This window comes from Silene latifolia, chromosome X, assembly GCF_048544455.1.
Source record: "Silene latifolia isolate original U9 population chromosome X, ASM4854445v1, whole genome shotgun sequence".
Taxonomy (NCBI): Eukaryota; Viridiplantae; Streptophyta; class Magnoliopsida; order Caryophyllales; family Caryophyllaceae; genus Silene; species Silene latifolia.
The window spans coordinates 215332462-215357212 of NC_133537.1; the positions used below are offsets into that span (position 1 = coordinate 215332462).

General features: G+C 36.0%; 1 protein-coding gene across 1 annotated transcript; it reads left to right on the forward strand.

Moving 5' to 3' along the window:
- Nucleotides 1–18686: 18686 nt before the first annotated feature.
- On the forward strand, nt 18687–20212 carry LOC141619276 (putative LRR receptor-like serine/threonine-protein kinase At1g56130; the record flags this gene model as incomplete). The annotated part of the gene is made up of 4 exons (XM_074436304.1): nt 18687–18954; nt 19050–19281; nt 19627–19777; nt 19922–20212. Coding segments are annotated over 4 exons (942 nt in total), but the record flags the coding sequence as incomplete, so codon positions are not given.
- Nucleotides 20213–24751: the final 4539 nt, after the last annotated feature.

Below are 24751 nucleotides of genomic sequence, written 5' to 3' on the forward strand. Positions count from 1 at the left end.
CTATTCGCCTAAGATGGCACAGTTTCAGATTAACTTTGATTTGTGTTACTACGACCTTCGTAAATGGGGTCAAATGGGCATATTTTGGGTTATGATGGCTGTAGCTAGTCGAAGGGAATGAGTGCGATAGGAATTGTCCACCCCTAGTCAGGGTTATAACAATATCTCAGGGCCACTCGAGGAGTAATGAACTGGAAATGCGTGGCCACGCTCGGAATGTATCCATGGTGGATAAATCCGGTCAATCAGTTATTCTCCAGATCGAGGAAACCACTCTCGATATGATCACTTGCAAGTACGACCTGAAAAACACCTTGCATTGAGTGGGAGATAGTAATAGGACAAGAGAATTGGTGACGCACACTTGTCGAGGACAAGTGGGAGATTGTTGGAATATGGGTCCTCCGACAATAATGCGATCACGACTGTTGATCATGATGATCACATGTTTAAATCTCATTATAAAGAATACAATTGGGAAGTATTTTTACCAAACCGGTCAACGTATATCGGTAATGATTGGTGACTAGAGTTTGACATTACTGTCGCGGCGACGGTGGTGATCAGTTGACCCCCTAGGTCATACCTATAGGGCAACACTCTTAATTGATCATTTAATTAATCGTATAACGTTACGAGTTAATTAAATTACTTGAAAATTGACGGACGATTTTGGAAGTAAAATTTACGTATCACATTGAAATTTGATTAAATGAGATACGGTCTGAGTAATTGAATTGTATCATTACTCAGATGAAATTATTGTTTAAAGAAACAATTGAAATTGAATGAATTATTATAAATACAATTTATTGTGATTTATAATTGGTAAAATATTTTGGTAAAAGTAATTATGAATTACTAAAGTCGATTTTTGTATATGACGTATTTTTATTAATACGTTGATTTTTAATATGTTAAAAATACATAGCAATTTTATGTGACATGTGACATATTGACAAATTGACAAAAATAAAATGGATTCCATATTAACTATATGTACCGAAAATTAGAGGAAGATTAAGCTAATTATATGTTGATTATATTAGTGGAGGGCATGATGATTACCTACTAATCTAGCCATGCAACCCTATTGTGCATTGTGAAGACAAATAAGTGCATGCATTGGCTCCCCTCCCCCTCCTCTTGTCCGGTTTTTAGAGAGGAAAACCACTTGGTTTTTCCTCTCAATTTTACCATATACACAATAATGTTATTGTCTTTCATCATTCATTCATTCACATCATCAAAAATATTTTTAGAGAGATAAAAATATTCCACTTCCTCTTCTCCTCTCCTAACCGGTTTTGGGAGATTATAACCAAATTATTTTGGGTCATTTTTCCTACAAAATTAATATTATCTAGTATTCATAGTATTAATTTTATTAAGAGTAAGCTTTGGGTATAAATCCTTGGGAGAGATCCTACACTTGGGTCTTTGTTCATCCAAAAGGGAAAGCTCAAGAACAAGAGAGAAAGGTGATCTCTCTTGTGCCCATATTAACCAAATTTCCAATGTAAGAACAAAGTTTCTTCTTTATTTTGTTTAAAAGTTTTCATGCATAAGATCATTAGTTAATTTTATGACAAATTAAATTAAAACATATATGAATATGTTAAGTATATAGATCTACTTTTCCTTCAATCGGTATCAAGAGCCATGGTTGTTTGCATGCAAATCGGTTAAAAGTTTTTCCGAGTTATAAAGATTAACATATAAAACTTGTATAATTTGTGTTATTATGATATATCACGAAATTAATTCATGCATGTTAAAATTTCTGGTCCTAAAATGTTTTTAGGATATTTTGGTTATTTTATGGATTTTTATTGTTCATATTATAAAATAATGGCATTTAAATATGATTTTATGAGTAAAAATGTCATTTTCGGTCTAAAATTAGCTATACCCTTGACCTGGACCGAAAGGTTGGAATAGGTGAGACCCGCAGTGAACAATAGGATGCTTTAGTGAGGGCGAAAGTTAAGCTAATAGCATTTTAGGGCGAATTGAGACCGAAAGGAGATATTCGTTGCCCCTTAGACCGACACATCGACTAATCTATGACTTTAACTGCGATTGACTGACGTTCATTGATGACCCAAAATCCTAGTTCCCTTCTCTTTATTGTTAATTTCTTCTATTTTTATCTCTCTTACCTTAGTCTCTTTAGTTTAGTCAAAACAATTCAAAACCCCAGTTGTGACATTAGACAGATAGAATAGACAAGTAGATAGTAAACCGCCTCCCTGTGAAGATCGACCCTACTTACCGCTGACTTCTGTTAGTAGTATCTAGGTATTTTATTTTTGGTACATAACGACCGTATCAGTAACCAACAATGATAAAGTTTGACTCTTTTTTAATTCTCTTCTTATTATCCACTCAATACTCTCTAGTCAAGATGCTAACATACACAAATTAAACCATCCATGTATATTTTTCAAGTTTAATCAACAATTCATTAAACCATGAGTGCAAATCAAACATGAGCATTAAGAATTATGCCAAGATAAGAGGCTAGGATCAATTCTCACAAGATTAAACCATACAAATGAGAAAAGACATGAAATTTCCTACTTATTGCATGCATCCTTTAAACCAAATCAACATACAACAAGCTTGCTCCAAACAATCCTAGATAGATTAAACCATTTCTCTAAAATTTGCAATAGTTGAACAAATAACAAGCATGGATGGCCAACCCAAACACAAACTCATTCAACATAAGACATTAAGCATAAGGAAAGATCAATGGATAAATAAAAAGAGATTAAAAGAGTCTTACAATACCAAAGTTGGAGACTTTGGATGAATTACACCAAGCAAAGAAGGATTTAGCCTTCCATAATCTTGTTACAACCCACAAAATGAAGAAATATTAACATCCAAACCCAAAGATTACAATTTTCTTCCCAAAGTTCCAAGTTTTATTAATACACAAGCCTTTTTGAATTATTGCTAAACAAGATGAGACTTAGGTCTCTTAAAATGTGAACTATTTATAGGGCTGCACGAAATTCTAGGGTAATACGGAAATTTGGGCTTCCATTTAAGCCAACGGGCTAAACAAAAGTCACGAGTACAGCACATCGACAGACTGCCAGCTGAGTGGCAGACTGCCGTGGCAGACTGCTGGCTGGATGACAGACTGCCGTGGCAGACTGCTGTGGCTGGTGGCAGTCTGTCAAAATGCCTGAATGCGAATTATTTCTTCACTTCCTCAACACGAGTTCTCCACTACTCAGCCTTCATGCTTCCTATCAAGGAATGTCGGCTCCGCAATTGGTTCATGTAAGGTCGTCTCCGCGTGATTGCTTGTCTACTAGTGTGGCTAGAGGTTCGTGCTCGGGATTCCGGGTTCTCTCCTCATACGAAGGCTCCACACATGAATCAAAATGCATTAGTTATGACAATCATCGGGACGGGAAGATTAACTCTTTATTCCGACAAAATGACCCTTAATTAAAAACATACTTGGCTTAAGAAGGCCCTAGTGACTCGACACTTTTTGACTCTATCACTTGCTTGATCCTTGAAAGACTTTCTCACGATGTTTCTTCAATTCTTGTTCTTCACCCTTCCATTGATGCTTCTCTTGGTATCTTGGCACCTCATTCTTCATTAGAAACCATGCTAAATGATAAGGCACTCGGAATTGGCCAAACGACGTTGAAATTGTCAAAAACCATTACCAAATGTTACCAAATGAGCTCGAAATGATGCCAAACAAGTGTAGAAATAGGAGCTCATCAAATATCCTTTAGTAAGCAAACTAGTATAGCTCCCGTATAAAATGGTGGCATGTTATTTGCAGCACAAGCATTAAGCTCCATATTACAGCAATGGGGAACACCGGTAAACACCAAACAATGGAATACAACCGGAGACCCTTGTTCCGGAAAGGCCATTGATGTTTCTGCGTCAATTGATGACCCTCAGTATAACCCATTCATCAAATGTGATTGTACTTATGATGACAATGCTACCTGTCATATTACCGATCTGTAAGATATATAAATATCACTCAGTTTTAGGCCTTTTTTTATTCTAAGCTCATAAGTTGAAATCAACCTAAATCATGACAGGAAAGTGTACGCAGTCGACGCAGTTGGGGTGCTTCCAAATGATCTATGGAACTTAATTTACCTCACAAATTTGTATGCTTCTCTTAATTTTCATTCAATCCAAATACAGGCATTAGCGTTTCTGAAAAAACTAACTATTAACCAACCCTTCAAAGCCTGATTACTGAATTTGCAGACAAGACTCGTACTATCTAATATATGACGCCTTCTTGTGATTAAAGAATTTGGGACAGAACTATTTAACAGGCCCTTTATCTTTAGGCATTGGAAACCTAACCCACTTGAAATACCTGTATGTGATTCATTATGGAAATTTCTTTATACATTGACCATCATTCTTGATTATTTGTAGTCTACAGTTAAATGTTTTACTTACCTTTGAATTTTGTTTCCTGGGCATGTAAGAAACTTTGGTATTAATGCAGTATCTGGCTCGTTTCCGAAAGAACTAGGTCTGTTGACTGACCTGAAATCACTGTAAGTTTCTCCAAGCCCAGTGCTTCTTTTATTGGTCCTTTATCCAACTGATTCCACATATTAAATTAAATTGTTAGCATACTTCCATGCTCATTTTTAATCGTGATTAGATGATTTCAGAAATAGTATTACTTTATCAATATTGTTTTCCCTTTCAATGTTGTTGTGTCTGTTAAGCATAGTTTATGAATCTTGAAATTTGCAGAGGTATTGGTTCAAACAATTTCTTCGGCCTTTTGCCGTTGGAGATGGGAAATCTCAAGAATTTGGAGCAACTGTGAGTTCTTAACTCACATTCCCTCCATAAGTATTTTTATGGCAAGCTGATGGTATCGGCTGTCCACTTGCTTTTTACCGAACAACATTAGTGCTTTTTCTTGCTTGCTGATCTCAAATCCCTTGGACTTAATATGATAAGTGACACTAATTTCTTAGAGTTAACATGCGATTCGCACTTTTGCAGTTTCACAGATTATGAAAGTGAAAAGCGTATATTCCTTTTTTTTTGTCAGAATGAAAAGTGTATATTCTTACTCACTATCAACATATAGATTAGGCGTTGATTCGTCCAGTTTTCTGAAAATTCTACAGAAGAACTCAGAAGTAAGTATTGTTTATCCTAGTGTTGATTATAAATTTTTTTCAAGTTTCGGATATTGGTTAATAGGTACATAGGCAGTTCTGGAGTTAGTGGACCTATTCCTTCTACATTTGCCAATTTGCAGAACCTTCAGAAACTGTAAGCACTAAGCAATAAGCATGCTCCCTTCTGATTTATTAGACACAATTTCCTACAGGCTATAGATGTTCACGGTTGTATTTGCTAGGAAAGTTACATTTCTTTAACTTAATGCTCTCAATTTTCTGAGTGTCAATTTTCTTATCATTTAGGTGGGCATCAGACACTGAACTCGCAGGTGCTTTACCCGATTTTATCGGGAACTGGGGCCAACTTCAAGCCTTGTGAGAAAAGTTTTGACAAGAAAATCCTGTTGAAGAATTTTTATCCACTTTCTTTAGAGCTGACTCAATTATTTACTGAAATATACTTGTGCATTCTTCTATGTAGGAGACTTGAGGGAACCTCATTCATTGGACCAATACCATCAAAATGGTCTAATCTAACGTCTTTGGAGGAACTGTGAGTTGTTCTTCAATCAGGGAATCCTTTCCTGTACTAGCACTTGCTGACCTCCCTCTCTTTGTTCGCGTGTCCCGATTTGAGTATCTCATGAATAGAGGGCTTGTCACATTAGTCACGTCTGCTTCGGGTAACTAATTTTTTTATGATTTTTGGTGCCTTCTTTAGGAGAATTAGCGGGTTGTCAGATAGCAGCTCTTCCCTGGATTTTTTAACAAATTTGACGTCCTTGAAATTCTTGTAAGGCAACTAAGTTCACGGACATATTCTTCGACATTTTATTTTATGTGAATCTTTCATTCTGACAAATTCATAATGTTTATAATGTTCTTTAGAGCTTTGAAGAACAACAACATCACAGGTCCCATTCCTAGTAGCATTGGACAATTACAAAGCTTGACTTACCTGTAAGTAGGTTTCTGAATGCTGATAATCTGTGCAAACGGATCTCTTTTTTTTTGTGGCTAATTTAATTACGTTGTCGGGGCCACTTCTGTACATTATAGCTTAACTTTTTCTACATTATTTAGTGAGGGCCTAAATTAGAAGTCGGTACTGATGATAAAATAAAAAGCAACAACAGAAGCTACAAGGCCTACAACACCTGCGTCCCAAAATGATTTGGGGTGCAGTCATAGGCTAAATCATCTTGAAATTGTTCTTGTATAATCAAAATTTAAACAAGAGACAAGGAAAACACGATGATAAACTAAGCAAGATACTTGAAAATGAATTAATCCGTAAATAAATAGAGTGGAAAAGTAAAAGACTGGAAATTTTGAGAACATATTTTGAAAAGAGAACTAAGAAGAGGTTTATATATGAAAAAATAAGTGTAAAGAAAAATCAAGTCACTAAAGTTTTACAAAACATTTGGAAAGATAAAGAAGAGGTTTATATGATAAACAAATGCAACCTGTCTACTTGTTCTCTTTCATGCTTCATTTTGTTGTTCTTTTTCAATAAGGACCTCAGCTTTAATAGCATTGCATGACAGATTCCAAATTCAGTCTTCAACCTCCCCTCTCTTACTTATTTGTGAGTTACGTTTCTTTCGATTACATTCGTTGAACAGTATGGCTATCTCAGGGTATATTTTATTTCTATTATCATCATTCATCAGTATGGAAGACCAAGTGTGCTGTACAAGAAGCTATCTAATTAAATGATTGTGTATTCTTGCTTAGGTTTCTTGGAAATAACAAGCTTACAGGCGTCCTCCCAGCTCAAAAGACTCCATCTCTGATTAATATGTCAGTTCTAGAAGTTTTTGCTATAATATATAAGACAGTTGTGGTGTGGGTGCAATATAATCGAGCATTCGGATGATTTTAAACCTGAAGTTATAATTATGTTCTTTGAAGATTTGCTTTTAACTTGATATCAAAATATTGGATATCATAAATTAAGATTGACCAGAACAAGTAAAATGGATTTTAACGGTTAAGAACATTATATATATATAAAAGTAAATGTAAATAAGAGTTACAGAAGATAAGTAAGAAGTACGAAATGATAGCAGAGATGCTAATTCACCAAGGCAATAGAAAGAAAGGAATAATTTATGTTTCATTGATGTAACTGGTTTTAATGTTTTTATTTAATTTTTAAAATGTATTTGTTCTTTTCGGATTTTATTACACCTTTTTACGAACAACTTTCTTATATATTAATACTTGGTTCACTTTTAAGGTATTCCGGAACCTTAAGTTTTACTTCGATTTTAAAACCTATAAGTCTACTTGGCTTTCGTATTGTATTTCACTCCCTTTTGTTTTTCACTTTTTCTTTTCTATTTTTCGCATTTTTGAGGTGTGCGTTCACCCATGCACGGTTCTAAAGGATGATTTATGTCAGCCGACCCCAAATCATTTTGGGATTAAGGCTTTGTTGTTGTTGTTGTTGTTGTTGATGTAACTGGCGATATAAAGAAGCTGAAATCAGCAACAGGTGATTTCGACCCTTCAAATAAGCTTGGCGAGGGAGGCTTTGGTTCGGTTTTTAAGGTAAAAGAATCTTTTGTGGTTGGGTACTAGGATATAGTATCACAAATTCCCGATCTTTTCCGATAAAGAGGATATGGCTGCTCCATCCTAGATAGCTTTTGAAGTCAAATCATTACATTCAATGTATTGAAAATTAGATGGCTTTGATAACCTTTTACCAGTTACTATTTTCATAGAGTAAATCAAAATGACTTATTAAATTGTCCGCAGTTCTTAGGAGTATGTGACAAAGGAGGAATCTATTGTTCCATTCCTCATGAGGGTGATAAAGCGTCATAAATATGACCGCCATCCATAGTAGGTAGGGCCTTTGAGTCTAAAGGGTCAGCTAACATGACTTTTAGTTATGAATCGTCAATGCATAGCGCATTGTATAAAAATGCGGTAACACTAGCTGATTTTGATAATTATCATGAAATCTTGGTCCCCTGCAATTGCATATGTAATGCAACAGGTTACGACCAATGTAGCAGCAGTTTTAGAAATGTGTGTTATATGCGTTGAATCTTCACTTTGTAAGATAAGAATTTTAGTTGATTTTATAAGTTTCACACATGTTAATCAATATTGGTTCACTACTACAGATACAGGCTATAACAACGGTTAAAAACCGTTGTTATATAAAAAAGCGGACGCTGTTAAAGCGTCGGTTGTAAAAGGTTTTAACAACGGTTGGTTTTCTTAAGGGACCCGTTGTTAAAACTATTAACAACGGTTTTAAGTATAAAAACCCGTTGTGGAAAGTGTGACTCAATTTTGGTGGGAAAGTTATAACAACGGTTGTAATATAAAAAACCGTTGTTATAACTAAAGACAACGGGTTGTTTCTAAATAACCGTTGTTGTTTGTTTTTTAAAAAAAAAAAATATTACTAGATGCATGCATAATTACGGCCCGTTATAATTCCGATGCATGCATTATTACTGCCATCCCTGTGCATATGAATTGACAATATGGAATGAGAAGGGTTATAATAAGATTTGAAGCAGCAGAGAGAGATATGATGATGATTATGGCACAACTTCCTAAACATATATTAATTAAAAAACAACTCAAATCACACATTACTTAGTATAAATACATGCATTATCTCAACCACCATTCCATTATCTCACTATCTCCAAACCCTAACTGCTAAAACAAACTCCAAACCCTAATTAATCTTTCAAACAAACTCCAAACTTCATCAACAAAATGAATGATATCATCCTTAAGACTCTTACTATGATCGAGAACAACAACAGTTTCATCCGCCGGTTGCTCCATATTGAGGACAGTTTCAGGAGCTACCTTGTGGATGCTCGATCTGCACTCAAGGACGCCAAAAAAGATGGCTTAACGAAAGCGAGATTGTTGCGGCTATATGACGATATAGCAATCGGCCGAATCGGAACCTCCAAATAGCTAAGGAGGAGAGGACGGATATCATAGAAGAGAATAAGACTCTCTATGAAAATATAAGAATATATATATATATATATATATATATATATATATATATATATATATATATATATATATATATATATATATATATATATATATATATATATATATATATATATATATAGGAGTTCTAATGAGTCCAACATGTGTCATTGAGTCCATAAGTCCCTCTAAGGGCCATTGGATAGACTCAATGGATGGTTGAGATGAATTTGATTAAGGGCTATTAAAAAGAAAAGGAAAAAAATGTGGATGGTTGGATTGAGATGGGTGGTTGAGATTGAAAATTACCAAAAAAAAATTACCACTAATCAAATTTCTATACATTAATTAATTTTTCTTTCTCTCTCTAGCCCCTAATTAATCAGTTTTGAGTTTAAGATTTCAGAAGTGTAAATGTAATGTTGTATGAGTTTTACAAGTGTAAATGTGATGTTTTACGAGTATAAATGTAACATTTTAAGAGTGTAAATTTGATTTTTTGTAACGGAAATTTTGAATTTATATAATTTTAACATTTTACAAGTGTAAATGTGATGTTTTACGAGTGTAAATGTAACATTTTAAGAGTGTAAATTTGATTTTTTGTGACGGAAATTTTGAATTTATATAATTTTAACATTTTACAAGTGTAAATGTGATGTTTTACGAGTGTAAATATAACATTTTAAAAGTGTAAATTTGTTTTTTTTTGTGACAGAAATTTTGAATTTATATAATTTTAACATTTTACAAGTGTAAATGTGAGGTTTAACGAGTATAAATGTAACATTTTAAGAGTGTAAATTTGTTTTTTTGTGACGGAAATTTTGAATTTATATAATTTTAACATTTTACAAGTGTAAATGTGATGTTTTACGAGTGTAAATGTAACATTTTAAAAGTGTAAATTTGATTTTTTGTGACGGAAATTTTGAATTTATATAATTTTAACATATTACAAGTGTAAATTTGATATTTTACGAGTGTAAATGTAACATTTTAAGAGTGTACATTTGATTTTTTGTGACGGAAATTTTGAATTTATATAATTTTAACATATTACAAGTGTAAATGTGATGTTTTCCGAGTGTAAATGTAGTATTTTAAGTGTGTAAATTTGATTTTTTGTGACGGAAATTTTGAATTTATATAATTTTAACATTTTACAAGTGTAAATGTGATGTTTTCCGAGTGTAAATGTAGTATTTTAAGTGTAAATTTGAAGGTTTAAGAGTGTAAATTTGGTCCTTTGAGTGTGACTTTGGTCCTTTATAAGTGCAACTTTGGTCCTTTTACAATTAAAACTTTAGTCCGACTCCCAACAAACACCACCAACGCCGTCCTCTACCACCAACTCATATCCACGAAAATATGAGTCCAAATATATATAAATTTAACGAGTGTAAATGTTCAGATATACGAGTGTAAATGTAAAGAAATAAGAGTGTAAATGTTAAGAAATATGAGTGTAAATGTACACAAATACAAGTGTAAATGTTAAGATTTATGAGTGTAAATGTAAAGAAATATGAGTGTAAATGTTAAAAAATATGAGTAAATCTGAAAAACCAGTGTAAATGTTAGTGCAAATCTATATAATTTTAAGGAGTGTAAATGTACAGATATACAAGTGTAAATGTAAGGAAATATGAGTGTAATTGTAAAAAATATGAGTGTAAATGTAAGGAAATATAAGTGTAAATGTAAATAAATATGAGTGTAAATGTAACAAAATACGATTGTAAATGTAAAAAAATATGAGTAAAATTAATATATTTAGTAGATCTAAGAATAAAAATCATGTTAATACGATTTTTTTTTCAAAAATCTACTATATATTTATTAGATCTACGAATAAGATCAACAATTTATTACACTTCATAAGAGTGTAAATGTAAAGAAATACGAGTGTAATTGTTAGGAAATACAAGTGTGAATTTAAGGAAATACGAGTGTAAATGTGAGAAAATACAAGTGTTTTACTTTTTTTTTTCCGTAGATCTATGTTTTAAATTGTAGATCTGACTTTTTTTGTTAATATTGTAGATCTGCCTTTTTTTGTTAATTTTCTAAAAAAAGTGAAAGGTTGTAGTGGTTGGAATGTGTAAAGAAAAGAAAAAATATCTAAATATAAAATAAAAAATTTAACACAACAACAATAAGAACCATAATCACCTAATTGGAAAAAAAAATTACAAAAAATATAAAACAAACCACATCACACGCCTCCTCCACCCAACACATTAGAAACAAAACAAAACAGAAGAAAAAAAAATGAAACGCAATAGACGACACACACACAAACAAATAAAAAAACAAGCACAAAAATCCGACGTATGTCAGAGGAGAGAGAGGCGGCGGCAAGGAGAGTGAAGGGTGGTTGTGTAGGGGTGTTGGGGCACCGAGGTTTTTTTGGGGGGAGGAGGTGGTGGTCGTGGGTGAAGGACGGCGTGTGTGGTGGTCTGGATGGTGAGGAGAAGAAGGAGGTGGTGGCCATGGTGGTGTGCGGGTGGTGGCGGATCTGGGGGCGTGAGGAAGAGAGGAGGTGGTGTGCGTGGTGGTGTAGTGAGGAGGGAAGTGAGGGTGTGGTGGTGGCTAAGAGGGGACTTTTTGGGTTTTTTTGTTTGTGGTTGTAGGTGGTGTGCGTGGTGGTGGTGGTGTAGTGAGGAGGGAAGTGAGAGTGTGGTGGTGGCAGAGGGGGCGTGCGGGACATGAGGGCGGTGAGGGTGGTCGGGGTGGGGTGGTGGTGGGTGGGGTTGAGAGGAATTTTTTATTTTTTTTGGGTTTGTGGTGGTGGGTGAGGAATGAGAGGATTGATTTATTTTTTGGGTTTTTTGTTTTTTAGAGAGATAGATAGGAAGGATAATTATGTGGGATGAGAGAGAAGTGAGTGGAAAATATATGTTATATAGTAAAATTAATGGTTGATTAGTGAAGGTAGTGAAGGAAAGTGTTTAATTAGCATTGATCCCTTTTTTGGCACTAATCCCTTGTTTTTCCTCTTCAATCTCAACCATTCATCCCATCTTTTTAATGGCCATAAAGAGGACTTAGGGACTCAATGATTTTTGGTGGACTCACTTGATCCTTCTTCTATATATATATATATATATGTATATATATGTATATGTATATATATGTATATGTATATGTATATGTATATGTATATGTATATGTATATGTATATATATATATATATATATATATATATATATATATATATATATATATATATATATATATATATATATATATATATATATATATATATATATATATATATAGAGAGAGAGAGAGAGAGAGAGAGAGAGAGAGAGAGAGAGAGAGAGAAGAGATCATGTAAGGCTATGTATATGTATTGAGTCCATAAGTTCTATTATGAGCCATTGGATGGAGGGAGATGGAGGGATGAGATGAACTCACCAAAAGGTGGTTAAAAGCCTAATAAACACACTTCACTAATCCACCTAATTAAACACTAATTTGCTATATATTTGTTTCCACTCACTCATTTCTCTCTCATCTCACACATTTCACCCACCTCCTCTCTAAAACCCCAAAAAATAAAAAAACCCAAAAAATCCAAATAAATAAAAAAACCCAAAAATAAAAAACCCAAAAAAATCCAAATAAATAAAAAACCCAAAAAATCCAAATAAATCAAAAAACCCAAAAAAATAAAAAATCCAATTAAATCAAAATCTTTTTTCCTTATACACCACTACCTCACCCAACACCATCCACCCACCGCCACCGTCTCACCACCCCGATCTCGTTTCACTTTCAGTTAACGTTTTTTTTTTCCTTCAGAATATGTCTTTTTTTTCGTGTTTTTTTTTTCCGGTTTTGTGGTATATTAGTTGTTTGGAGTTTTTTTTTTCTATTTGTTAGTATTAATCTTAGACATATTAAAGTTATTATAATGCATATTTTGACATTTTAAATATCGTCTTGTTTTTTATTTTTTCAAATGTCGTTTCTTTAAAATTCGTCTTGTTATATAAATTTTTCAGTTTTAGTATTTAAATTTAAATGTATATTTATTTATTTTTTCTCAAATTTCAATGTTTATAACTTCAACCTCTTGTCTTATAAAATTATTTAAAATCTCGTCTTGTTAAATTTCGTCTTATTTTATGAAGTTTTCAGTTTTAATATTTAAACTTCAACGCTGAGGCGTATCTACGGGGGGTGCAGTGGGTGCGGCTGCATCCCCCATTATTTTAGAAACATATAGATATTAGTTTCTTGTCATGTCATTCTAACTGCTGTGTCTCAATGGTTGGCATCTTTCCTTACAACCTAAACGTCAGGGGATCGACTCCTCTTCACACCCTTTAATTTTTACAATTAATTAATAACCAATTTTTTAATCATGTAATGCATTAAGTACAGTCAATATGCATTAACTATATTTTTTATCTTTGGCTACTAGTCTACGAGTCATAAAAGTGTGGAGTTAATGCAACAAAATGTTATTTAATGTATTAGAGATGCAAATGAAGATTTTTATGTTATATTCATAATTTTAATTAGCGTTCTTTAAATACTCATTTATCTTATAAGACTATAATAGAGATGATATTTTAATACGGAGTATATACTATTGTTTTTAATCAAAATAGGGTCCGGTCATTTAATTTCAAGTCAATCCGCTGCTCCTAAGTGGTTAATGAGAAAACTCATCGATATAAGTATAAGTACAACTCTACCCCTAATATGATTTGGCTTTAAATTTTTCGGGTCAGTTGTAAAAAAAAAAATGACTCTTCTAAACCGAGTATATAAATTTTATTCTAGTTAATAGTGAAAAATGACTCTTCTAAACCAAGTGATTCAGCTTCAAATTTTATATGCGTATACACTCTCTCGTTATCGAAACCTAAAAACCGCTACTAACTTGATATTTTATGTTTGTTAGATTTTTGCATCCCCTGTCTACAATTTCTAGAGACGCCACTGCTTCAACGTGTATAACTTCAATTCACATTATGTACAACTTCAATGCACATTATGTGCAACTTCAATCTCATCTTCTTATTGTGTTGGTTTCAAATCTGAATTTATATTTATACTAAAGTTATTCAATTTTGAACTAAAGTTATACAAAAAATCATTAAAGACATCCCACAAACCAAATTCTCAAAAAAAAAAATAGTGTAACCAAATTCTCAAAAAATTTATATATCGTGTGTATAACTTTAATGCACGCAATGTATAACTTTAATAGACAATATGTATAACTTTAGTCATAAAAATTGTAACTTTAATGTTTCAAGGGTAAAACTTTAGTCGTAAATAGTGTAACTTTAATGTTTCAAGGGTATAACTTTAGTCATAAAATGTATAACTTTAGTCGTAACTCGTAAATAAACAAACAATACTAGATTTGAAAAAATAAAGCCATTATCTAAATATCAAATTGAAATATAAGACATATTTGAAATAACAACACAAATTAAATAACAACCCATCAATAACCAACAAAAATTAAAAAACCAAATAACAATAACAAAATAAAATAAATCTGACAAAAACACTAAAAAAAACGAGACAAACACAAGCTAATTAAAGAATTAAAAAACCAAATAACAAAAACACAAAAATTAAAAAACAAGAACTAAAAATACCAAAAACAAAAAGAGATCTGAAAAAAAAAACAAAAAAAAATCTACTCAACCTCTTCACCACCACCGACCCACCACCACACCAACCACATCACCAACACCTCTTCCAACCACCAACACCACTGCCAACACCACCATCTGCCGACAACATTACCACTGCAAACATCACCAACCGCCGACAACTTCAAACCCACCTTCTTCCTTTTTTCCTTTCTCGCACAACCACCGCCACCCCACCATAACCACCATGACTGACCCACTCACCTCACCTTTCTCCCCAAACCGCAGCAACCACCACCACCACGAGCAACAACCAGCAATGACAACGGCCGACGAGCAATGGAGGAAAGGCGGGATTTTTAAAATTTGAATTTTGAAAATAGGCGGGCGAGAGACAAGTGACAAAGAGAGGATGTCGACGTGGGGAGACGGCGGTAACAGTGGTGGGACGGTGATCCGGTGTATTTTTGTGGTGGCCGAATTTTTTTTGTTTAGATCTGAAGAAAAAAAAGGACGAAGTTGGCAGAGGGCGAGTGAGGAGGTGAGTGGTGGCTGTGTTGTTGTTGTTGTTGTTGTCGTGGAGTTGTTGCGGTGGAGGGAGGAGGGAGGCTGGTGGTGGAGAGGAGGGTGGTCGGGGAGATGAGGGTGGCAAGGGAAAGGCCGGTGTGGGGTGGTTCGTGGTTTGTGGTGACAGGCGGGTTTGGTGGTGGCGAGGGGAAGGCGGTTGTGGGGTGGTTCGTGGGTTGTGGGGTGGTTCGTGGTGGTGAAAGGGTGGTGTTGTTGTTGTTTTGTTTTTTTTTTTGGTTTGGTTTTTTTTTTGAGAGAATGGGAGAGAATGAGGGGATGAGAGAAGTGTGAGAGAATGAATAATGAGGAAGTGAGTAGGGAAATTAGAATGAGGAAGGAGTTATACAAGATTAGAAGGAGTTATACAAGGATTAGGGAGGGAGATTAGGGAGGGAGATTTGTGACCTTTCAATGAGATGGAATCTCATCCCTCCATCCCTTCCATCCAAAGGCCCTTATAAGGACTTAGGGACTCATATGATATGAAGGCCTTACTAGAACCCTTCTCTCTCTCTCTCTCTCTCTCTCTCTCTCTATATATATATATATATATATATATATATATATATATATATATATATATATATATATATATATATATATATATATATATATATATATATAATCGATCCTGTACGAACCAAATTAAGTTACGAACTGTACAAACTCAATAACAGCCCTGGATTGATGTTGATCGATGGTCCCCATTTAAAGCCGCGTTTTCTTACTTCCACATATACATGGTCAGTCACACTACCCCAAACCTCAAACCTCTTTTACTCTCTCTCACATATACCTCTACCACCACCACCACCAGTGACCGGTGGCCACCACTATCAGACGCCGTCTACCACCGCCGCAATACTCCGGCGACATCACCGGCGCACATCTCAACCCAATATTATGCCTCATTTCGCACGCAAAGCACTTCTCGTCTTTCAACCTTCGATCTTCGACCACCTACAACGCCGTCGTTACCTTTTCACACGCCGACATCCCACCATGATTTACAAATACAAGATCTACTATTTCATAAGCAGGGGTGGTCGAAAACGATGAAAGATGGTGATATGTTCAGTGGTAGGGTGCTTCAAGGTTTCGTTGCGGTGAGGTGGGTCCTGGGTTGACTGCTCTTGGAATGACGCGGATCTGGGTGGTCGTCGTTGAGTTCGTAATGGTGGTCGGCGACGATGAGGGGAGTAGTGATAAGTTGAGTCAAAAAATTGTAATTCTAACTATAGATCTACTGAAAATAAAGTGGAAATTTGAAAAAAAAAAAAGCTGTAATTATGGCCATGTCGGCACATTTTGAGTTGAATTTCTACTTCATTTTCAGTATACACGCCGACGCCAACGAAAGTGATGATGGTGGTCTGTTTAATGTTTTTTTATTACCGGTGAAGTTTCCGGCGTATATACCGATTAGTCGTGGTGTTTGGTGAGTTTGTATAGTGGTGGTTGCTGATGTCCTGAGCGACATCAGTCGTGTGCCGGTGTTGGTGTTGTTGCAGCCGTTGGTGGCGTGATTGTTCTGGTATGAGAGAGTCAATGGTGGTGCTGGATACGAAAGGTGTGGGGATGGTGGTGGTTGTGGCGGCAGGTTAGGTTGTAGTGTCACTGGTGTACGAGTTGATGGTGGGGTGTAGTGATGGTGGCGGCGGTGGGTTTGTGGCGGCAACGGCGGCAGTGGGGTGTATCTGGTAGTATTGACATGTGTATCCGGCAGTACTGGCATGCGTATCTGGGGGTGGTGGGGCAGTGCTGATGGCGGTGGGGGTGGTGGTGGGCTGTGGTAGTATGGTAGAAGGGTGGATACACAAAATACCACCCTAGATACACACGGTATTAATACGAGATACATGTGTATCCGGCAGTATAACCATGTGTACCTGGTATTAATATGATGCGTATCCGGAAGTATAAACTTGTGTATCCAGAAATATTAAAATGTGTATCTGGCTTAAATGTCACGTGTATCCGCAAAAAATATAAAATGTATCCGTAAAAAATTAGTTTAAAAAAAGTGTAAAAGTGCATCTATAATTTTAGTGTTGAAAAATTTGTATTTACTTATGTAATAAAATGTATCTAATAAGAAGTGTATGTAGTAAGGAAATAAAGTGTATCTGGAAAAAAAAAAAGAAAAAAAAAAAGAAAAAAAGGAGGCCAAAATAAGCTAGTTAAATGCGGTTCAGACAAGTTAAGGTAGTTCGACTAGACACACCCCTTATATATATATATATATATATATATATATATATATATATATATATATATATATATATATATTAATTAATTAATTAAGTTTATCATGCATTCCTCTCTATCATCTTGTTTCTTCTTTGTTTTATTTTTTTTAATTTGTTTTACTAGCTAATTAAGCGAATAATACTTAGAGAAATAACATAATGATCGATAAAAACACATACATGCAAATGAAATAATTAGAAAAAGAAAATAATGACGATGAAAGACGATGAAACCAACAATGACGGCGAGATTTACCTGATAATTAGAGAAAGTAAGAGACGATGAAACCAACCGAGACGGCGAGATGATAAAGCGACGATGGGAAAGAGAGAAAGAGACGATGAGAAAGTGTGTGTTTAATTGTGTTTGTGTTTGTCTGTGTTTGTGTTTGTGTTTGTGTTTGTGTTAAGGTTTGTGTTTTGTGGCTGTAGCATGATCTGTGTTTGTGTGGTTTATAGTATGGAAAGTATTGACAACGGTTGTTAAACAAAAACCGTTGTTAAAACGTTTTAATAACGGTTGTAAAACAAAAACCGTTGTTAAAACGTTTTAACAACGGTTGTAAAACAAAAACCGTTGTGATTACTTTTCACTAACTTTGCGCCAATTTTGCGCCAAATTATTAACAACGGTTGTGCATGTTTGACCCGTTGTTAAAACTTATAACAACGGTTATATAACCATAACCGTTGTAATTAATTTTAGTAAAATTCGCGCCATACGTTCTACAACGTCTATGGTGATTTTCGTGAATAAGCATTGTTAAAGGGGCGTTGTAGTTGCCTGGATTTGTAGTAGTGGTTTTTCATGAAGTAGGAGTAATATAGGTTATGTCGGGTAAATATCGGTAAAATAATGGTGTGATATATTGAAATATTTGCGTTTTTCATCGAGGCAATATACAAAAGGAAACAATGTAGAGAGAGCCTATTTCGTAACGAATTGTAACAAAAAAAATTAATGAAGTAGAAAGGAGGAAAGCAGAAGAGTAAGGGAAACAAGAAAGGAGCATAAGAGTAATAAAAGAAACACAAAAATAGTGCAAAGCCTTTAAAACAAATACTGTACTATAGATTAATGTGTAAAGTCTAATTGATTTCATGATATTTCGTATTTAAAAGCTCACATAAAGTTTTTTGTGATTTTGCAATTACAGGGAACGCTTAGTGATTGCAGCATAGTTGCAGTGAAACAACTATCAGTGGCATCTCATCAAGGAAAGCATCAATTTATAGCAGAAATAGCTGCTATATCTGCTGTTCAACATCGCAACCTGGTGAAACTGTATGGATGCTGCATAGAAGGCCAAAAACGCTTGCTTGTTTATGAATACTTGGAGAACAACAGTCTTGATCAAACCTTATTTGGTAAGACCATTTTTGTATGTCCTAATTTAGTTTATTAAGGACATCATATAGTAACTCTTCAGTATTTGCATTAACCACTTACTATTATCAAACAGGAGACAGTACCCTGCACCTTAACTGGACCAAGCGGTTTGAGATATGCCTGGGTGTGGCAAGAGGTCTTACTTACCTTCATCAAGATTCAAGCGTCCGCATTGTGCATAGAGACGTCAAGGCTAGTAATATCCTGCTGGACACCGATCTTAACCCCAAAATATCAGACTTTGGTTTGGCAAAGTTATATGATGACAAAAAGACTCACATAAGCACCCGTGTTGCTGGAACAATGTAAAATTTTTATAGTTTGATGCCCAAAATTGTCAAATTGAAGCGTTAGAGTAACATCCATTAAGCAAAAAAAATAAAGTGTATATTTTTACCTAGCTATGTCTCTTTGACTCTTCACTTTAGCAACGCGTCCATTTTGACACGACATGTCAAAACTTCAAGTTAGGCCAAAACATGGGAACATAGTTCAGTTGTTGGAAGCAAAATGTGTGTTTTTTTGCGCTCTCATTTTTGCTACTATACTGTTTTACCCATGGAAGGTTCGAAAGGATGATTCATGTCAGCCGACCCCAAATCATTTTGGGATTAAGGCTCTAATGTTGTTGTTGTTGTACTGTTTTACAGTGGGTACCTTGCACCTGAGTATGCCATGCGAGGCCACCTTACAGAAAAGGTGGATGTGTTTGGTTTTGGTGTCGTTGCTCTTGAGGTAGTGAGCGGAAGACCCAATTCTGACTCTACTTTGAAAAGAGAAAAGATGTATCTTTTGGATTGGGTATGTTTGCTGTACATTCATCCGGCCTGTTTTAGGAACTCATATACTACAGTTGTCTTTATTCGACATAATAATTAATAATGAAGGAAATTTGTTTAGAATTGTGGATCAAAGTACTAATCCGACTCAGCTCCACTTCTGTAGGCTTGGCATATTCATGAAAACAATCAAGATGTGGATCTTGTCGATAAAAGATTGTTGGAATTCAACGAGGAAGAGGTGAGAAGAGTGATAAGTGTTGGTCTTTTATGTACCCAAACTGCACCAGGACACCGCCCAACAATGTCGCGAGCATTGGCGATGCTGACTGGGGACATTGAAGTGAGCAACATAACCTCAAAACCAACGTACTTGGCTGATTGGAACTTTGACGACTCTACCTTTACAACGAGTGACACCGAGAATTTTAAATATGGTTGCCCTTCCAGTGGTTAAAGCACAGCTACAGTTCCACAGTCGAATGACACTTAGATAATGCCAGATTATATAAAAGTTGCTTTGTACTTACTATATGAATATATACATACATACATACATACATACATACATGCATGCATGAATGTTGCTTTCTAAGACAATCTAAGAAGAATACGAGTAACTTAAAACTCCCAAGTGCAGAGATTGTTTCATCCGACATTTACACTAACTGAAATATACCTACTTGGGGCAAGACAACCTACCATTTCTCAACTTTACAAGGGCTGTTTTACTGAAATATTGAAATTGTTTCGTTTATGATATTGTTTTGGTGGGATGGGACTTGGGAGGTAATAATGGCTACACATGAGCATTTTAACCGGATTCTATTGATAAATTATCCAAGTGGAGGTTTTAACTACTAGACTTCAGTACTAGTATACAGATCTTACTGAGCTTTTAAAATAGTGAGTTTTATGCTCAACTATTTTAGCTGTTACCATGTTGAACCACTCTAAGGATATGCAGGGTCGAGGTACGTTGTATGAAGAATAACAGCGTCTGTCAACCCAAGTATCAAATCAAAATATCATTAAGAGAAACTATCAAGTTCTGGGACTGTCACGGGGATAAAAATGGTTCTCGTATCATTGGACCTACTATTCTCGCAGCTCGCCTAAACCTCGAGTGTAATATACCATAGTTGTACCGGCATTCTACATTTGCACCTTATTACACAAAAAATAAACATTAAAGCCTAACGGGACGTCAAGAATTTGCTTAGTTTAAATTCGTTCATCTCAAAATATTACACTTGCTAACTTGCTTAGTGATAACAGTGTGTTGTGTACTCAATCAACTGCAAAAAAATATAAACCCAACTCTAAACAGAACGTCGGGCATAAATGCAATAAGAAAGGAGGTATGATAGAAAAAGGACGAGGGGGCCAGGGAGCTCACTGCCCAGCATGGAGGTCAGTCGACGCAGGGCTGGAGAATGGGATAGGCGAAATAGGGTGAAACTCCAACTCTCCCAAAAGCTATTTGTAAAGAAAAGACCTACAGGAATTAGCCAATTTGGTTCAAATCATAGGCTAAGGCTCTGTTTGGCACGACACTTCAGGTAGCTTATTTGACCAAAGTAGCTTATTTGACCAAAATTTCAGCTACCTGATTTGTTTGCAAGTGTTTGACAAGTAGCTTATTTGGTCAAATAAGGTACATGAAATGAAATGCTATCTCAGGTAGCATTTGGGAAATCAGGTACCTGAAATGACTTATTTTCCATTTTGTACCCCTTTATTCTATAATATTAAATAATTTCCATATCCTTTTACGTCATTTTACCAAAATCAGCTACCTTTTCAGCTAGTTTGTCAAACACATTTTTATATAATCAGTTACCTTATCAGCTCCTAATTTTCAGCTACCTTATCAGTTACCTTTTCAGGTTTCAGTTAGCTTTTCAGTTTTCAGCTACCTTTTCAGGTTTCAGCTACCTTTTCAGGTAGTTTTGCCAAACAGAGCCTAAATACTTCCAACTCTCCTCCGGATTTATATAATCTTCTAAAAGTAAACATGAACTAGTTTTAAACCCGTGAAATTCACGGACTGTTTTATACTCCGTAGTTAGATGATTATCTTTAAGCTAATACTCCATATATTGTTAATAAACTTAAGGGTTTTTTTTGTCAAAAACTACCTTATATTTAGGGGCATTTGTAAAAATACTACCTTATTATTTTTTTTGTTTTCAACTATCTTTATTTTCTTTATTTTTGGTCAATAACTACCTACGGTAAGAGTCTAGACATATTTAGTCTGTTTTCCGGCTTTAACCTATCTCACATGACTCTTTTAAGTTGTAATCTTACTTAGGCCCGATTTTGGGAAGTCATGATGTACTTACACTTAACTTTAATATATGTTTGTAGTTATTATTGAAATGTGAAATCCATAAATTTTGCTTATCTGAAGTTAAATTGTGGTTTGGACGCAGTTGATCATTGTTGTTTGATGTTAACAAAGTCATGTAAGATAGGTTAATCTCACTAAACCAACCAAATCGCACCATACTTTCAGCATAGGTAGTTTTTGACCAAAAAATGAGAAAACAAAGGTAGTCTAAAACAAAAATAATAATATAAGGCAGTATTTTTACAAATAGCCCTAAATATAAGGTAGTGTTCGACAAAAAACCCTAAACTTAAAGTCATCGAAAGTCGATATTATATAAATGTAGAATACAGCAAATTAGAGTTGGTTATTTTGTACAATTCGTATCCATATTATTATTTTAACTAAATGATAATGTGAATAATGGAATTCCCTGATTAGGGTTTCATCTCATTCATCAATATATAGGTACAATAAGTTAGTCAGTTGCCTAAATACAAGGAGCTAACTATGGGAAGGGAATATCTATGAGATATATACAATCACTAAAGATAATACGTAAAATATATACAATATTTACTAATACTCCCCCGTAGTCTAAGCGGGAGAGGAGCGGATGCTGAGGCTAGAACGGAACCGCGTAAACAGATGCTTGGGAAGACCTTTAGTGAAAATGTCGGCATATTGATATTCGGCTGGAACGTGAAGAACAGTGACTTTCCCAAGGCGTACCTGATCGCGAACAAAATGAATATCAATTTCAATGTGCTTAGTTCGCGATGTCTTTGAACAGGGGTTGCCAGACATGTACACAGTGGAGACGTTATCACAGTAAACTAAGCTGGCCGAGGTGATAGGAGCATGAAGCTCGAGAAGTAGGTTTCGTAGCCAACATGTCTCGGCAACTGTATTAGCAACACCCCTATATTCTGCTTCCGCGCTTGACTTAGAAACCGTAGCTTGGCATTTGACGGACCAAGATACCAAGTTATCACCAAGAAAAACACAATAGCCGGAAGTAGACCGTCGAGAGTCGGGACACCCACCCCAATCAGCGTCGGAGTATGCAGTGAGTTTGTGGGTAACTGACTTTGTAAGAGTAATACCATATTCAAGTGTCCCTTTAACATACCGTAAAATACGTTTCAAAAATTGGAAATGAGGCTCACGAGGGGCCTGCATAAACAGACAAACCTGTTGGACCGCATAAGGGATGTCGGGTCGAGTAATGGTAAGGTATTGCAAGGCCCCAGCTAGACGACGATAAAGCGTGGAATCAGCTAGTAAAGGACCCGCGGTGGCACTTAATTTCGACCGGCCGACGGGGAGTAGACACGGGGTTGCAGGAAGCCATTGAGGCGCGGCTTAAAATGTCACGGGCATATTGGCTTTGCGATAGGAACAGCCCAGTACGACTTCGAGTGACCTGTATCCCAAGGAAATGATGCAATTTCCCAAGGTCTGACATTGCAAATTCCGTCGATAAATCATCAATAATGCGCCGTAGTAAGGAATTGCTATTGGCTGTGAGTACAATATCATCAACATATAAAAGCATGTAAGCCATGTCAGTACCGTGTTTATAAATGAACAGTGAAGGATCACAGACACTGCTACAAAATCCCTTGGAAAGAATAAAGTTTGCGAACCGTTGATACCAAGCGCGAGGGGCTTGTTTAAGGCCATAAAGTGACTTGCGAAGTCGACAAACATGATGTGGCAACTTGGGATTGACAAAACTGGGGGGCTGATGCATATAGATGGTTTCGAGGAGGTCCCCATGTAAGAAAGCATTCTTTACATCTAATTGGTGAATGGGCCAAGACCGAGATACAGCAAGACTAAGAACGGTACGAATCGTAGTTGGTTTGACCACCGGGCTAAAAGTTTCATTACAATCAATCCCGACCTGTTGGCATTTGCCATTAACTACAAGGCGTGCCTTGTATCGTTGAAGAGTGCCATCGGACTTGAATTTGTGACGGTACAGCCACATACAGCGAATAACAGGAGCACTAGCGGGACGAGGTACAAGTTCCCAAGTGTCATTATCAATTAAAGCACGATACTCGTCAGTCATGGCGGTATTCCAGTGTGGGTCCTGGAGGGCAGCATGAGGGTTTTTGGGAACAGGGGAGATGGGTTTGTCGTGGGTGGTAGCAAGAATACGGGGTTTGAAAATCCCGTTCATTGCTCGGGTAGTCATACGATGGTCGCGAACAGAGGACGATGGTGGGTCAGGTGAGGGGTGGTGATGGGTAGTAGGGCCTTTTCGTGGGGATGGGGAGGGGGAGGGTTGGTTCGTGTTTTCAGGGGGTGTAGCGGGGGAGTAAGGGATGGATAGAGGTGTTGTGATTGGTGGCTGGGCAGAGGAGGTAGGAGAGTCAGGTGGAGGGGTTTGTGGTGAGTGGGGAGCTGTGGCAGGCGGTGTTTGGGTACGGGGTGAGGTGGGTTGGTCAGGGGGAGGGTCCACGGCGTGGTTGATTGAGCTAAGGAAGGCGTCAATGAGGGTGGGGCTTAGGTGACCGTTAGAGGGAGCACGAGTAGCAGACGGCAAAGGTTGAGCGAATGGGAGGACGGACTCATCGAAAGTGACGTGACGAGAAATAATGAGTTTACCAGTGGAGAGTTCGAGACACTTGTAACCACGAAACTCTTGTG